The sequence below is a fragment of the Gavia stellata genome, chromosome 1 (assembly GCF_030936135.1).
Source record: "Gavia stellata isolate bGavSte3 chromosome 1, bGavSte3.hap2, whole genome shotgun sequence".
Classification (NCBI taxonomy): Eukaryota; Metazoa; Chordata; class Aves; order Gaviiformes; family Gaviidae; genus Gavia; species Gavia stellata.
The window spans coordinates 107,335,563-107,353,641 of record NC_082594.1 but is presented as its reverse complement, the minus strand read 5'-3'; the positions used below and the strand labels follow the sequence as shown (position 1 = coordinate 107,353,641).

Here is an 18,079-nt window from a genome sequence, read left to right as displayed (position 1 = left end):
ATAACTTCTTTTTCCTCAGGTATACTACTCCATGAATGTTGAAGTGTCAAGCTGTGGATTTTTTTAAATTGTTTTATTTAGTTTTCCCTAATATTTTATACTCTTGAAATTCAAATAGTTTTTGGGGAGGGGCTGGGGAGGTATTATGGATAAGAATTTTTATGAAGTTGCTAAATATAAAATTTATGTTCTAAAAATCAGAAGCCGGAATTCATTTTTCTCCATTGCCTTCTTCCATGCAATGATATGGAAATGAAATCCAGAAATTCCAGCTGCATTTATGGATCATGTTTTTTAACAATTGTAAGCTTGTGAGAAGAAAATGTGAATAACAAAAATAAATCTATGACTGGATTTGTGTTTTGAGCATTGTTTGGGGGGGTATTTCTATTCAGTTTCACAGTTACATTTTTAAGGACATTTTGGTTTAACTTGACAATGTTCCTTTAAGCATGTACTTACTCCTTTATTTTTTAATTTATTTGACAAATTTAGAAGTTGCTTAGCTGTCAGTAATAACATCACCATAGGTGAAGAGATGCTTTCAGTCATACTTATCAATGGTGTTTAATATATAAAACATACATAAATATACAGATATATATATAAACCCTTTCTTTTTCCTGAATCAATGTAAACAGAGCCCAGATGGCCGTATAGAAGTCAAAGGGCAGCATGGAAAATCGTCACTGCATATTAAAGATGTGAAGTTATCAGATTCAGGGAGATATGACTGTGAAGCTGCAAGTAGAATTGGTGGGCACCAAAAGAGCGTGTACCTTGATATTGAATGTAAGTTCTAATATTTTGTTTTCTCTTTTAAATTTGTTTTAAAAGAAAAAAAAGTACATTCTTAATGGAAGGTCAGTTTTTCCTGGTAATTCATGTTTAAACTTGCATAATTTAAGAAAACATGTCCTTCTGTAGTTAGTGATACTGAATTCTGTGGAGGAATCCTGTCTTTTCTGAAGTTGACATGACCTTTGTTGGTGATTTAAACAGGACAGGATTTCATCTGAGATCATATTCCAGTGGTATTACCAACTTACTTAAGGCTAAGCTTAATAACTTCAAATCTTCGGGCTGGTGGAGGCTGCTGCGGGTGAAAAGTATTCAGTGGGATAACGAAGGACGGATTTGAGCAACAGCTCAGTCTTGAACTTAACCTTCCAAGATTCAACAAAGTTTTCTGGTTTTTTCCTAGTTCTCTGTTTTACTAATCCCCAACAAGTCTAACCCTTCTTATAACCCCTCCTGGAATTCACAAGTTTGTGACAGTGTCTTTTAGACAGGCTGCTTTATGAACAGTCTGCTTTATTCAAAGCTCTTGAATTTTATCCAGGAGAAAAGGAGATTATTTTTGCTTAGAGAAGAGTCTGATGATATAGGAGCCCATCAGAGGATATAAATTTGAAATATACAAAAATTCACTGGAAAATTGTCTCTTCAAACTGTTCTTCAAATTCATGAAGCAAAGGTCTTCAAAAGTGAAAACAAATGAAAAAATCCTTTTATATTTCATTGTTGTTTTATTTTGCTAGAGATTTTCTAGATACATTTGTTCTACATTTGCAATATAGCTTGAGTGAGCCTGTTTGAGATTGAGACTCTGAACGGAAAAAGTCTTTCCAGTGGGAAGATAGAAGTTGGAATAGGATCTGTGGCACAGAAAGATAAGTAACGGTTGCAGACTATTAGCTGAATGATTTCCTGAGGAGTTCTGGAAGGGACTTCAGTATACAGTTGCATTTTCCATCTTTTTGGCAGGCAAGCAATGCATTATGACGTAGAAAATAAATCTGAAAGGAAAATGGGAAATGGTCAAAATTGTATTTGGATGTCAGGAATGGAGAGATTTGCCAAGGCAGAAGACCTAAGAAATAAATACAGTATTTATTCATAGCTTTAACATAGCTACTCTTCAATAAATATACATATGAAGGGATTTGAAACTGCAAAATATTATTATGCTTTTGGGAACTTATTAATTTACTATATTTGTTTCTTTAATAAGTGCACTGGTGCACTATTATTTATTTTATATGTATATAAAGAAAAAAAAATTTACTAGATAAAAAAGCAAGTTCAGTGAAGTTCCTGTAAAATTTCTGTAAAATCCTGTCCTACTCTATACATAGCGATATGAAATGTATTGTTTGATTAAGGTTATGTAGCCATTATGCTTTAAAATTAAATATTAATATCTTTTGTATTCAGAAGAGATATAAGTATAATTTTAGCCACTTTGCCACACTTTTTGTTGCAACATCAGAAAAAGACAACAAAGATGCATTCATCTCTCCTTCAGTACAGGACGTTTTGGTGAAATGTTTTTTTCAAAGTGACTTTATGTGAAACCTCATCTTTTGCTCAGAATTCAACATTCTTATTCCCTTTAAGTCACTGCAATGGCATATCAAATTTGCTTCTATCCAAGTGCACAAGATAGTCAAAGAAGGAAAATTTTAAATCTTACAAGTGACATTCATGAGCTCCAAAGTCATGTCAAAATTATGACATGTATTTCATGATGCTAAAGATTGACCTTTTCCATCTTTGCTTTCTCATTTTAAGCTATAAATTTGACAGGAGGAAATGTAATTAAAGCCAATAGTATTTTAATATAAAAGATGGAAAATTTTCCAGAATATTTCAACATTTTGTTTCTCTTAATTACTTTTCCTGTCATTTGTCTCTTTCTCAGGTCATATGATTGTCTTTATCAGTTTTGTTTTCTGGCTGTGATAACAAGATAGGGCTGGGCCCCCAGGATGAATAGGTGAAGGGAGGGTGTAAAAAAGACAAAGCCAGGCTCTTTTCAGTGTTGTACAGTGACAGGACAAGAGGCAATCCCTTCCAACCTCAACCATTCTGTGATTTTGTGAATAGTGATGGGATATTGATACACTGATTTAACAGAAACCAAATCCAAAGTATGAACTATCTGCATTTACTATAATTTATGATAGCAGTATGCAGCTGAAACATTTCTGACATTTGTCACAACATTTGTGACATCCTGCACACAGTAGTATTATTTTCACTGACTCAAAGCCTTGCTTTCTTGAAGGTAAATAGAATTTGTAGCTCAACTTGTTCAACCTGCTTTTAAGTAATGCTGTATATTTTTGCAAAGATATAAAATTAAACAGCATGAATCCAAAGCATCTGCATTAACCGAAGTGCAATACAGCTAACTAACATAAACCAAAGTGACAAGCCTAAAAGACTAATCGACTCAGGAAACAAAGTTGAATACTGTAACAGTAATGAGGTTGATTTCAAATTGTGGTGGGAAAAAAAAAGAAAAAAGACTTTCTGATAAGCAATACAGTAGTATAATAAATACTTCACAGGTTTCTTTACAGGTAAAGACTATGTTGCACATGCCACACAATTTTTTTTTTGGTACCACTGAATGTTGGTACTTAACTGATAAGGAATATAACTACAAAATTCAGGTTTGGATGAACACCAGTAGTAAGAAAAACTCACTTTTGAAAGACACTTTAAATTATTTAAATCGGTTTTTTTAGAAATTGTTTTCTAAGAAATCATATTTGTCAACCACTCACGTGGCTGATCTCCTTCAAAAATGTACCATATTACTGAATGCAATATGTTTGTGATAGTTGATTATATCTCAAAACAATAGTCTTTGTGTACAGTGAGGAAGTAGGCATTTTTGGACCATCCAGCATATCTAATAACTGCAGTATCAATATTGAAACTTGAGAGTTTTATCTGAAACAGAGCGATGTGAAAACTGGTAACTGCAGCTACAAAAGACTGCAAGTTATAGTGCTTTCCGGGTAGTATATGGAAAACCAGAGACTTGTCCAAAGAACACGGCTTAATACATTTTCTCCAGCAACAGAAGCATTCTCCGAAGGAATCTGCACTTGGTGATACAGAGCAATCAGAGAAACCAGCATCTTACACAATGTGCGCACCTAGTAGTACACAATTAAGTGCTGTGAATACTTCTGACTGTGTTAATGACAGTTTGAACAAAATGAAAGGAAAACTTTAAGGGCAAGTAGAGAGCCACTTTTAAGGATCATACACTGCTGATTATTACTGGCTTGTTTAAATCCTTTCCAACTTAGTAATGCCATCAGTGCATCCTAACTAAGAATAATACTATGAAGAAAGATGATCCAGCATATTGAACATGTCAAAATCATGATTTTTCATTCTCTGATGCTAATCATTGCAGGGAATAATTTGTGGAAACCAAGAAATAATGTGTTCTCTCATCAGAATTTTTCTTCTTTTAGTCAGGCCGGTATTGTGCTTTTTGAGATTCCCTTATATCCCTAGCATATATTTTTCAGAATAATTATGTCTCAGCTAAAAAGACAAAAGATACCATATAGAAATGTAAACATCTGCATAGGAAAAGTGTAACTTTGAAAGGCACCTAATAGTATTATATGTACAAATCAAGTTGTTATTCACTGGGATTTGTACATTTAACATCCTCAGGCCCTTCTGAAAACCTCATCTTAGAGTATCTCCTGCTTTATCTATTTTTTATCTATTTCTATCATGTTTTTTATTAAAAAAGGAAATAGCTATTTCTTTATCTATGATAAATATATAGATAATCACTATAGGCACATCTTAATACCCAATACCTAGTAAACATCATATATGCTATCACACAGGAATTTTTCAGTTACTTCTACTACTACTATTATTATTATTATTATCCAATACACACTAGACTTCATATGCGTAATCAAATTTTGCAGTTAATGAAATCCATTAGAAAATATTTATAATGGTATCTTTCCTTTTCATGTAATTTTGATTTATTTTTGATACTTAATATAAGGAAAACTAAACATAACTAAATACAAAGATCACTTTGTAGGAAGAAATCCTTATAAATGTCTCCGGGTTCCCTACAATTCAAGTCTATCTAGCATTTACTTCAGATAAAAGGCAGGGTTAACTGTGCCCAATTGATAACAAACCTGATAATCTCTTCCTGTCCTGGAGAACTGCTCTTATCATCAAGAGGAACCACAACAGAGAACAAGGATAAATTACAGAAACTCTGTGCAATCCTGCTGTCAGTTTGAGTCTCTGATAGGAGTCAGTAAGTAAAAGGATGAGACAGCAACACCAAAGTGCTCTGTGTCTCCATTAGGCCTGTGCAACTGCACTGACATTTAAGGATGTGATGGGAGCATGATCCTCTTCTGACTACACAAACTGTCAAATGTATTAAAACATATAAAGAAAACTGCTGTAGCTCTGTTAATAACTTACAGAATGGCATAGGTGCATTGATTAGTGCTATCTAGAAGCTATGGAACAATATAAACAATTAAGTCTTGCTTATTTATTTGTATTTGAATTTTAAAATAGTTATTGAGGATTATACTAGAATATTATTACAAATAATAAAAATTCTGCTAAAATGGCTCACTAGTGATTAGGCAAAGAGCCAGCCATACCTGAAAAAAATATTCTCAAAACTGGTTTTGAAGAGAACAAACACAAAATAATTGAAGTGAAAATTAAAACACTTTGAAGAGTTTTATTCATTTGGTAAATGAATATTTGGGAAAAAAATGTAAAAAACCATGATCACAATGTTTGTAATTACAATTAAAATGCTGAAAAAATATCACTTGGAAGATAATAGAAGAGTCAAATTATTTATTCAATACCAATGTCACAGAACTTTATAACAATTCCCCCTGTTTTCCTATTTTACCACAAGAATACAAATTAGTTGTTTAGTTTTTGAACCTGTACGTTTTGCTGCAAGTCTCTAGCCTGCAACTTACTTACAAAATGAAATAACTGGAATGAAGGATAACTATGACACCTGCTTCATAAAAGAACATATTTGTAGTGTCTACCAAGGCATAAATTCAGACTTAAAACAATATGCTATTCCATTTTCTTGTTCACTATATTTGATTGCTGCCACACATACTCAAAATTGTCTGCCGTACCATAATAAGAATATGTTACTTTTAAATTCTTAGCATCTGTCCTAAAACTTTCACCCTGAAAGGTGTGTCAGACTATAATAATGTATTGTATCAATCTAGAGATTTTGTTACACCCTTTAGTATGAATTCTGTGCTGCTAATAAATTCTTAAATGTTAGTTGCCCATGATTCATAAAATGTGGTGCATCCTATATCTCTCTTCTGAATACAAAAGATATTAATATTTAATTTTAAAGCATAATGGCTACATAACCTTAATCAAACAATACATTTCATATCGCTATGTATAGAGTAGGACAGGATTTTACAGAAATTTTACAGGAACTTCACTGAACTTGCTTTTTTATCTAGTAAATTTTTTTTTCTTTATATACATATAAAATAAATAATAGTGCACCAGTGCACTTATTAAAGAAACAAATATAGTAAATTAATAAGTTCCCAAAAGCATAATAATATTTTGCAGTTTCAAATCCCTTCTGCATGTTTTTGTTGACCTTGCAATGAGCTTGATGTCATTTAAAGTAGATTTTTAATAACATGTTGGCTATGTTTCTTTTAATAGAAAAATACAATTTTGAATGAATATTTGAATACAATATGAAAAAAATATTTTAGGTTTTACTCTGTTTCTCTTCTAATAATTTAATCATTTTGTTAATAGGTGTATATGCCTCAGCATCTTTTCTTACTGACATAATTTTTCACATAGGCAATTGTGAAAAGTAAAGGTTAAAAAAAAAAGCAAGAAAGAGTTTTCTGATGTTCCCTTGAAGATGTTTCTACTTCATAAGCTGGTCTTACAGGCTAAAAATATTACATGTTAACATTGATAAGTAATTCATAAATTTTAAACTGTTTTTCATAGTTGCAAATTTCAACAGAGTTTTGCAAGTCTTTTCATACTATGTTAAGTGTAATTTATATTAAAAGTCTGGCCATCCTAAATTATTCCGGTAATTCTGTCCTGGAATACATGTAACAATTGAAATTTTGATCCAAACTGTTGTAATCCAAAAATAATGTGTCAGTAATTGGCAAGACCTTATCATTTTATCACTAAAATAAAAATTACTGCTAGTGTGAGAGATCTATAGGGAGAGTCTTCCTGTTCTAGTTCTGATGGCCAGTGTTCTTAGTGATTTACTGACATAAAAAATGACCGATAGATACATGCGGACAGTTTGTTTTAAACGTCACTATTGACATACTTAACCTTATTTTACCTAGCTATGATTTCTTTATATTTTCTTCTTCTATTTTCGTCAAGTTTAGATAATTTTAGACAGGTTTATCCATTCACAACAGATATTTCTATAAAACTAAAATTTCTTGGGTTTTTTGTTTGGTTTGCTGTGTTTTGTAAGGGATACAATTCCTTAATGTCAAGTGGAATTCAAAGAAAAATAGATACATTGAATTTCTGTGAGTCTGGCAGCACCAAGCACCAAAACTATGCATGCATTTGTTGCCCACCATTTGTTAAGGTTGAAGGTGCCATTATCAACAACATACATACTTTGCATCTATCAGAAAGGTACCTTATCTTCATGATAACTTATTTTTTTGTATGTTTATGGAAATGGAGAAATTAGTGTGGTGTTTGGATATTAAAAATAATGCCATAGTCAAGGTTACCAGGGACTAGTACTGCTTGTCAGTAAGAGGGGACTCTTACTCTTGCATAAACTTTATACTTATTAGATAGTCTGTCGTACTATTGAACACCAATGTTTTATTGTAGTGCATTTTGAAAGGAACCAAGAGAATGGGGCGGGGGGAAGCAAACATTACTGAGAGTGGTGCTTCCTGTCACTTGCTGTGAAAGAAACATGTACCTTTGCAAAACTGCTGATCTCAAACTTTTGAAATGATTTTATGTATTTTGAAAAAACCCTCTGGTTTTAGCTAATAATCATGGCAATTTAAAACCTAGTATATGATAAATTGAATTGCTTTTCTATTTGGAAACTTCACATGCAGTTCTTGCCGGTTTTTCCTTGCAGCCACATGATTGTGATAGTAGAAGTAAAACTGAAAGTTAGTACCCCTGAAGCTCTGTAGTTCCTATCTTCCTTTTAAGGATGATCATATATTAAAATCTAATCACCTGGCCTCATTCGTGAAGTCTTTCTAATATTATTTTTTGTTACAAGGAATATGTGACAGTTACTGTACCTGCCTGGAAAGGTTCTTTTACTTTACCGCCAAGGAAAAGCTATTCATTCCAAAATATTAACTATTGCAAAACAGGTATGTGGGAGAAAATACAAGACAAAGATAGAAGGCTGTTAACCAAATTGTGACAGTTACAAAAAATTAAGGTACTTTTACAGGATGAATGGCAAGGAAAGCAATAGATTACTAGAGGATGTGGTTTATTAAAGTCCTTGATGATGGGAAGCTTATGCCAGTATTAACCATCTGAGAGAGAGGCTTCCAATAATATACTACATGAAATGTCCCAGCATCTTAGACCTGACAATCTGTCATATATTTTCATTGTATGATCCAGGAAAACAAATTATTTGAGGAACAAATAGCCAAAAGTATGAAAACCTATGTTCTTAAATTAAGAAGTGCAAATCTGATTCTGTACACTAGTTTGCTATTATAGCTGTCTGGACACATGTGCTGAATCAGGTAATTTTTCATATCCAATTTTGTGTGTAACGCCAAACATTCACCAGAGCTGGATCTTTGAAGTCATTAATTGAATTACCTTCTGGATGAGACAGATGATGTATTAGTCTGTTCTTGAATCACTGTTCTCAGACATTATACCTAATAAGGATATCTAAATGCTAGAGACATTTTTCAAGTCAGAGTTTGCTTCTCTTACATAGTCTTCTTACGCAGGTTATCCAGAACCACTTCTCCTAATTGGAGTGCTGACCTGTCAGTTTTCTTCTTGTTTGGGAAAAATGAACAGCTTGAGTTTAGCTAATGCTGGTGCCATAATATTAACTATGCTAAAATTCTGTTCTAAAGTTATAATTGCTTATAAAATCCTATTCTCATAGAATGGTTTTGTTTAATTTTGCACCTTTGTGATATAGTCTTTGTTCCTTCTATGCATCTTTTTCATTTGGAATGCCTCATCTCTCAAAATTAATGCTCCATCTTTCACCATTCAAGCTTATAACAGTGCTTATGAATAAATATATTTCATATATATGTATGAAATACTAATTCTGTAACCATTTAAGGATAATATATCACTGTTAGTGATGAAGAGCATACAAGAAAAAACAAAATCTCTTTATAAACCAGTTATTCCCTTCTAACTCATTTTTTTATTTTATATGAGATGTAAAATAACTTTTATTTGTACTGTAAAAAATGATCTCCAGAGTCATTTTCTTCGTGTGAAACAACACTTCAGGTATCTTAATCTATTCCTGACTAGGAAATCAAAAATCATCTGACTTAAGATAATTTGTCTGAATCAAGCCATTAGCACAGTCATCCTATATCCTCCTCTTTTTGCTATATTGGAGCTTTTGACTGCTGGGGAAATGGCTGAGAAGTTTTCTACCCAGAAGTTTTGAGAGTGAAAATGTGGAGCTCTTTTTGTTTAGGAATGCTTTATGTTTGGGAGTTGTTGATTTTGGGATATATCTTTATTTGGTGGACTTCTAGTCCTATTTGTGTTTTATGATGTTAAAACTGTCTGTTAGTATCTGTAGTCATGTATAAATGGCAGTTCATAATTCACCTATTCTTTTAAAATAAGCATCCAAAATCTACCTTTAGAAGAGAGAGCAGTCTGAACTGAAAGTCCCTATTCTCCTAAATGCTGGTGCTTGCAGTATAGAAGTGTACCCTACTTTTTAACTTGTAAGACTTTTTAAATGGGATATGAGTTTGCCACATGTGTATTTAAATCAACATCGAGCATCAAACCACACGATGCTGCCTAGGAAGGAAAAAGTCAGGTTCAGACAGAACATCTATCTTCCACATTCATGCCAGTGTTCATTAATGAAGTGAACTTATTCTGAGAAATTGTGCACTGGAAGACAGTGCTTATCTAAAATTTGTTGTGAAATAACCACATTTTGTGCCTCATGAACAATCTGATGAGATTTCTGATCCATATGTTGAACACATTAGGTGCAAAAATTGTCTGCCAGGCAGAAGTCAGTTCATGCAGTTTTCCTTCAAGTGGCTCCCACCACTAACTTCATTTCCAGAGGAAAAGCCAAGGCTCTGACTCTTGGTATTCTGAGATTCCTGACCATACTTAACCATAAAACAGGCATATGCAGTTTGCTTTTTTCTTCATAGAGCTCCACTAGTGTAAGGTGTCACATCCTGAAGACTCTTCCATAGTCCGTTTTTGCATTAAGATGTTTAGATGATGAAGTAGATTTTTTTTAAAAGGTCTGTGAATATCAAGGAGCACTAGAATTACTTATTAAAACATTTGGAAAAGAAAGATGAGCTCCTGTATCTGGTAAATAAATTTATAGGAAGACATACTTTACTTGTTTGGATGAAACCACTTGCTTTCCTAAAAAATAAGGGCTGAATAGTTATTAAATGCTGCTGGCGTTGAGCAGTGTAGCAGCCTTGATCTATGCTTTAAAACTTCTACTGATAACAGTTCTTTTTTGTCAAAGCCTGTATGCGTACATGCAGGAGCAGCAAAATGTCACCAAAAAGTTATGCTTTTTGACAAAGGCAAACACAGAAAGAAGTTGAAAATGTGCACTTCAGAAATAAGGAAGTAGTTTTAAATCATTCCTGAAGCTAAATTTTACTACTTATTTAAATATGCTCAGTTCTGATCTCTGATAAACCTATTAGCATTTTCTAGCCTAAAGTTAAACTATTTGTGAGAAGACTAGAATAGAATTTCCAGAGACACATCTAGAAATATTTAAGAGCTATTTATCAAAATAAAAATATATACATATATATTTTAAATATTAAAAAGACATACCATGACACCAGTTGTAACTGATAATTCTCTTTTGGAATTATAGTGCTAGAGAGTTCCCTTGACTTTCAGTAATATAAAGAATATTTTCTTAATACTCTTAAAATATAATAAGAAAAGGATTAAAATTTTTAAAAAAGTATTTAAAAATAAATATTCAATAGACAAAAAATATGATTTACCCAAGACATAAGTAGAAGAGCAGGGAAAGAGCTACTCCCTCTTGTTTTCTAGAGAACATTAAACTCCTTCTGCTATCCAGGGAAACAGTGAATAGAACAGATAATTCTCGTCACTACTGGCATTGTTATCTGAAAATCATAGTTAGTTTGCAAACCAGCAATTTCCTCTGTATCAGACTCAGTGTTTGGCTATATGTTTAACGTAGCCATTTATAGGCAGGTTTGTAAGGAAGATGCACCATCTTTTTCCTTGTCTATAGCTTGATGATTTCATAAGGAACTGGTGTAAAGATTATCCTAATTTCTCCACAGCAAAAGATGACACTATAAAATCAGCAAATGAACAGATTATATATGTAAGTTTCATGGGTCACCTCCCTTTGTCATACAAGGGCCTGGCTGAAGAGTTTCTCATCCTCAGGAAGAAATGTTCTTTGTCATTTCTGAGATAACCTCTTTCAATGGCCTGATGTTGCCTAATGCTAACTAATTAGCAAGTATTCTCTTCCTGAGAATTTCAGCTGAAACAGTCTCAGTAGAGAAGAAAACTACCAAAATAAAGGCTCAAGAAACTCAAGGTTGAATACTGATATTTTCATGGATGCTTGGATAGACGTATAGAGATTGTCTTACTAAAAGAGTTAATATATTTGTGTATTACTTCCTTTTTCCAGATGCTCCAACATTTGTGTCAAATCAAACCATGTATTACTCTTGGGAAGGCAATCCTATCAATATAAGCTGTGAAGTGCTAGCAAATCCATCTGCCTCAGTTCAGTGGAGAAGAGGAAAATTAGTTTTACCAGTAAAAAACACAACACATCTGAAGACCTACAGTACAGGAAGAAAGCTGATTCTAGAGGTAAGTCTTAAAATGTAAATCAATGTGGTGACATAAATTAATTTTTCTCTCAACTTGGGACCATTGCAAGTGCAATAGAGTGCATTTAACGATAAGACTTTTAATTTGATAAGTTTTTTTTTTTTTTTAAAAAAAAACTATTTATGAACTTATTTATCTCCACATTTCTTGTGAGCAGTTAGAAAATAAAACTCATTTGTATGGCTCGTGCTCAGTTTTCCATCTGCAGTGAACAAAAATGTAACTGGCGTTTCTTGCAAGTAAATAGATACATAAATAAATATAAAACTAACCCATCAGGTTAATACTAAAAATTAAAGTGACTACCTGGTAGGTGCTTGGTACATACAAAAAGATTTGTATGGCATCAGTCAAGAACAAAGCAGAAGGCTAAAGTGATAATAAACTTCAGTTGGCTTTGATAACAACTGTTTCCTCACAGAGGCATTGGAAAAACAAGAACTAAGCTCCCTTCTGTTATCTAAAAGGTACATGTAAGAACAAAACCTGAGAAAAGCAGAAAAGAGTTGACCTTAATTATCTGTTTACTTTATTAACTTAACAGTGAACTACTCAGCAATAGTGTATAGCAAATCATGGTCATTAATTAATCATTTCACAACAAAGTGTAACCAGTGTCTCCAGCTCTGGTCTTACCTGTTACAGAGACGACATACTGTCTTCCTCCACAGGTGTGGAAGAAGTTGGTTTCCTCCATTTCTATCTGGTATCAGCCTTATGTCTGAGCATAAGCATCTCAGTTGCCATGGGAAAAAAGATTGAGAAGCTGTAAGACTAATCAGAGTGGGGGACCTACTTCAGATCCCAAGCAAGAGGTGTACAGTGTACTGAAAAAAAACGATGTTTTTTTCCTAAAGTCAAAACAAATAACCTTGTTTCTTGTAGTAGAGGATGTATATTTAAAGAGACACAGTATTACTCTTGTTTGAAGGTCATCTTTAAGGGTTTTTTTTATTTAAAGCTTAACAACACAAAATATGCTTTATAGTCTGTGGTTCTCTGAGTGCTCTTCCATTCTTCTGTCACCTGAACAAGTTGGTCAGGCAAGCTGGATTCTAATAAAGCATTAGCTCCCTGTGGTATCTATTATCTGTTCTGTGTTATATCCTTATTCACCTGAGTTTACAGCTGAGCCACATCCTTACATCGTCTTTTTCCCCCCTGAATGTCTGGTGTATTGTGAATCCTGCAAACAATAAAAAGTAAAATATTATTCATGCATTATGTATAGGAATCAGCAGTTTTCAGACCTTTCATTGCTTATTTCAATCAAAATATCAGTTTCTGCAAATAGCATCTGTGAAAAAAATGTGAATTTTATTAGATTTTTTCCTTGTTTAAAAGTGAAATTGTAAAGATGAACAATGTCACCATTTTCCTTTATTTGATTTCCTCATTTGAATTTGAGAAGGGGGAGTTTAACACGAAAAAGGGTATATTTAGATCTGTATTTGGAGACTATACTAGATAGGCTGAGGTAAGAACACATCTGCATATTGGTTAAGGAGAACATTTTTGCATTTCTGATTTTTTTAAAGAACTTTGATATTTGATTAGAAACTAATATTTGCAAACTGTATTCATTTTAAAGATTGCTCCCACATCTGACAGTGATTTTGGACGGTATAATTGTACAGCCACAAACAGAATAGGAACAAGATATCAGGAGTATACACTTGGTCAAGCTGGTAAGTTAAAAAGTTGTTTCCTTTTCTTTAAATATTTTTTCTATTTTATCAAAATTAAGTTCAGACACAAATTTTTCTGTTTATTTTATTCCAATGGAATGTTTGCAGTTAATTCTCTAAAAGTTGAGTTGCAATATAAAGTAAAATAAACCAGTTGCCTCAGAATATGAATCCTCTTTGGATTTAATTTTAAGGCTTTCTGAAATTTGAAAAAATTGAATTAGTCTAACTTTTTTTCCTTTGCCCTTATTACATCCTACATTTATAACTGTATTTTCATTATTTCAGTTTAGAGACATATGGTTTGCAGGCAACAAAAATAAGAAAGAATTAGGAAAGTTTTTTTTTCCTTTTTCTCCCTGGTATTTTCTTGATAAACCAAGGATGACAAAAGACTGAAATACTTCAGCAAAGAATTTCTATCTTCATTTGCACTTTTAGTTATTTAAAAGCAGAATTTGACCCAGAGTGCTAGATTTAATTAATTTAAGCTCTGAGATTTTCTTCAACCAATTGTTACAGAATTTCTGAATATTTTTAGGTCCATCTATTGTTGTTTAGGCAAATATAAAAATATTACTGTATGTTTGTTCTTTGGCAGAAATAACTAATAACTGAGAGTAAATGAGAGTTTCTTAGCATTTCTTTCAATTATATTTTCTTGTGGAATGGACTAACGCTTGTTCAGCAAGCTTTGAAGTCTCCCAGCATTTGGATCTACATACTTAGATGTTGCAAATTGTTCCAGCTTTAATGATGTCTATGGAGTTATAATGCAATTTACAGTAACAAAGCTACAGCCATACAGAAAGCATTACACCCCTTGTGATGCAGTGCTATGGACAATTTTCATTATGTAACTTTCAGGTCATACCATACTGCCAGACTGGCTGATACATATTGAAGGGGACAGGTAGAAATAAGGTCTTGTATAATCTTTTTTTTTTAATAGGACTTGTATATTTTTTATGATCTTGAATGTTTCAGCTGTAACTTTTGGTTACAGCTGTAACTTTTGGTTACATTTTTTTCAAAATAAGAAAATATACTCTTTGGAGCCGTGCTAGGAGAACCTTTGGAGGTGCATTGCTGAAATGTGCACGTACAGTCATAGGGAGGCTCTCTTACCTGGCCTGGTGTGTTAATTTTTATAGTTTTGCTCAATAGGATAATTATTTTCTTTTGGTGTCTCAGGAGTTGTAAAAAAAAGTTGTTTATTAGGAAATTTCTTAGAAGTTGTACACAGCATTGAAAGTTTTTCCCAGTACCTCTAAAGTGTGGATTACTAGCACACACTTTTACCATGAATACTATACTATTTTTTGTCTTTAAACAGTGGTCAAAATAGTTGAGCTTCCTAAAATAGGAAAATGTGGGGTTTTATTAAGAAAACAGTGGATTTCTAGGTGGCATTATTTTACATCATCCAGAAGATCCATTCCCCTTTATTTTACAACTTTTTGGGGGTATTAGCTGTGTCGCAAATCTGATCTTCCTTTTATAGCTACATGTGACTAATGAGAAATATATTACCTCTTCCTTTTGTGTATAACCATCCTTAGTCCCAGCTAAGTCCTAACTTCATACAATACATCCTTTACTTTCCACCTTACAGAACTGTCGCCAATGTATGGACTCACACAATCTAATTCATACGTAAAATAATGTATTTTTTTGTGAAAAGAAATTCCAGAAAAGAACAGTTTGTAGAATCTTCAGTCATGTTCATGATCATTTACCTGGTTGATCCCATTTATTTCAATGGAATTACTTGAACAATTGAGTTTCTGTAACAGGGCTGAAATTATGACTGTAGCAGCTCATCAGTACTACATGTGGCATTAAATATGAAAAATTAATACTCCCTGTGATGTTCAAAATTGAGGCAGTAGTAGAAAAGCTCTAAGCTTTAAGGAAAAACACAATTAATTTCTATACCAACTATTTTGTCTCTAATTAAGAAATCTCAAGACTTGTAGGAAGTCAGCATTGATTTGAATAGGTAAACTATATCTATTATGTGTATATTACTTTTGCCATCATTTAATTTAGGAAGTAGATTTAGCCCTTTAAAAATTTCAGGACTCGATTTTCTAAATATTCATGACTGGCATAGGAATTGCAGAGTTACATTAAATTCATCAAACAAAAGGACTGCATGTAACCCTCTGATTTTAGTCAGTTACATCTATTTCTCTTCAGTAGCATGCTTCTCTTTGGGGCAACACGTGCATCTGTTGATTTGACAGCAGCACTGGTTCTGTCTGTCCTGCTGGAATAGGTGCTGCACGTGTCTCTGGAGTATCATCTCCAAGATTTGTTACATGTGAGGCTTCACTGGAAGGGAAAAACAGTAGAAGTACAATGTGAAAGGTGCTAAAATAATTTCTCAGTTCCTCTCAAAAACAGAAGACTTGCCACTAGAAGTCTTTCTTAAAGTCATGAATATAAATGGTAGGAAAGGGGAGGAAAAATCCCACTTGCATCCCTCTGATGTCTTACCTCTCAGGACAGAAAAAGATGAGAAAATATAGAACAATTATGCCAATGAAAACAGAGGAACTGAGGTTGTTCTTATTGCTGTGCATTGTTTTTTCATAAAGGTGTATATGGATATGAGAGCATCTCAGCAGGTATTCTATATCTGCTGATTTTTATCTTATATTTGCAAAACAGTATCCCATTACAATGCATGATACTGCATGATGACTATTTTAGCTATGTATTTCTCTTCTGCTTTTATAAATAAATAATTAATTTTAATTCAAAGTAATTTTTATTATTAATTGACAAAGAACATGATATTTTGATTATGCATTGTATTTCAGCAATTTCTCATGTGAGAGCCCCTGGAAATGCAAGTGAGAACAAATAACTCTATAGAAGCTATAATCCTGTTTTGGCTTTTTAAAACAACTGTATCAGAGATGCCAGTTTTTCAAACAGGTTACTATTCTTTACTTTTGCAACAGTTTGCTTAACATTTTTCAGTCAATTCCTCAGAAAACTTGGTGAACACTTAAAAAAAAAGTATCAGAGTTATAAACATAAAAACGTAAATCAGGGTGTATTTAGTGAATGTGTAATGAATAAAGAATTACAGGAATTTGTTATGTAAAGCATAAGCTGTATATGGACATTCTATATAATGATATGAAATGCGGAAAATAGAACAAACTCAAATTTAGTATTAATAATAATGAACAGGTATCCTTAACATAAATACTGCACTACAAATGGCTTATGTGGGGCTGGAAACACTGGGTTTGGATGTGTCAGGGCTCCATTAAGTTAAACACTACTTACACTAGTGTATTGCATAATGTTCAGTATCCTGCAATATTGACATTTTTAGCATTTGCATCTATATAGACTGTAACAAATTTTGCACTTAGACTAGCGTCAGCTGGAAATGAAAGACAACCAGGGAGATGGAGGATAAAACCATCATAATTACAGGTATAAAATGTCAAATGCAGCTTTCTTCTTACTTTTACTACCTCTGTTGCTTTACTTCGGTAGATTAGGAAGCCCTAATGATTGATATTTTCTATATTAAAGCCTATAAAATTTGTTCATGCATTTCAATACAGCCTGGATTTCCTTCTGGCTTTGATTGTAAATACTAATGCTGGGGCATAGCATACTTTCACAATGGCTCTGTCAGGGAAAAATAAATACTATTTCTAGCTGGGAGACAGTATTAAGCAAAGTATGCTGCTAGGGTAAATTTTACAAATAATGATCATTTTACTGAATAGTCTTCTCTTAAAATTCTGCAGGAATGACTTGTTGCTTCATGTTTTGCTGGTTTTCAGCAGAATCAAACTACCATTTTTTTTTAATTTACTGCTAGTTAAAAAGTGATCATATTGTCACACTGCCATTACCTTTATTTCTGTTGCCCTCCTTAAGAAATTAGACTTTTTGATGATACAAAAAGATTTCTTTCAGAATTCAGATGCAATTTGCAACTATACCATTTTGTATGATAGGAAAACTGTACCTGTTCAATCAGATTACACAGAGCTGCTGAATCAGCCTGAATTCCACACACTTTCATTTAAACTTTTCAAAACAATTGAAGAACTGGAGCCTATTTTAGGTTTCACACTGAAAGGTGCTGGCCATTACTGGTAAATGCTGAGAAACTTCAGGACTTATTGAAAGCTTAATCAGATGTGCTCACCACCTGACTTGTGGTGATCAACTCTTAAAAATACCACATGGTTGACATCCTCCTTTTTCATTGCTTAAGCATTTAAATTGTTGTGTGAGTAACATGTAGAATGCAAAAAGAGCCACAGTCTTTTTCGTTTCTTGACACTGTAAATTAATTACAACCACAACTTTCATTTTAGAAGTCTACTTATACTCTGTTTTTTCTTTATGACAGGCTTAGGCTT

At 33.0% G+C, this 18,079-nt stretch overlaps 1 protein-coding gene across 1 annotated transcript in view; it reads left to right on the top strand.

The window, feature by feature from the left end:
* The window catches only part of NCAM2 (neural cell adhesion molecule 2), a 314,409-nt gene that overhangs the window by 216,906 nt on the left and 79,424 nt on the right, over nt 1-18,079 (top strand). The window contains 3 exon segments of the mRNA XM_059819966.1: nt 642-792; nt 11,777-11,964; nt 13,577-13,673. Of these exon segments, the coding sequence (XP_059675949.1) occupies nt 642-792; nt 11,777-11,964; nt 13,577-13,673 (436 nt within the window).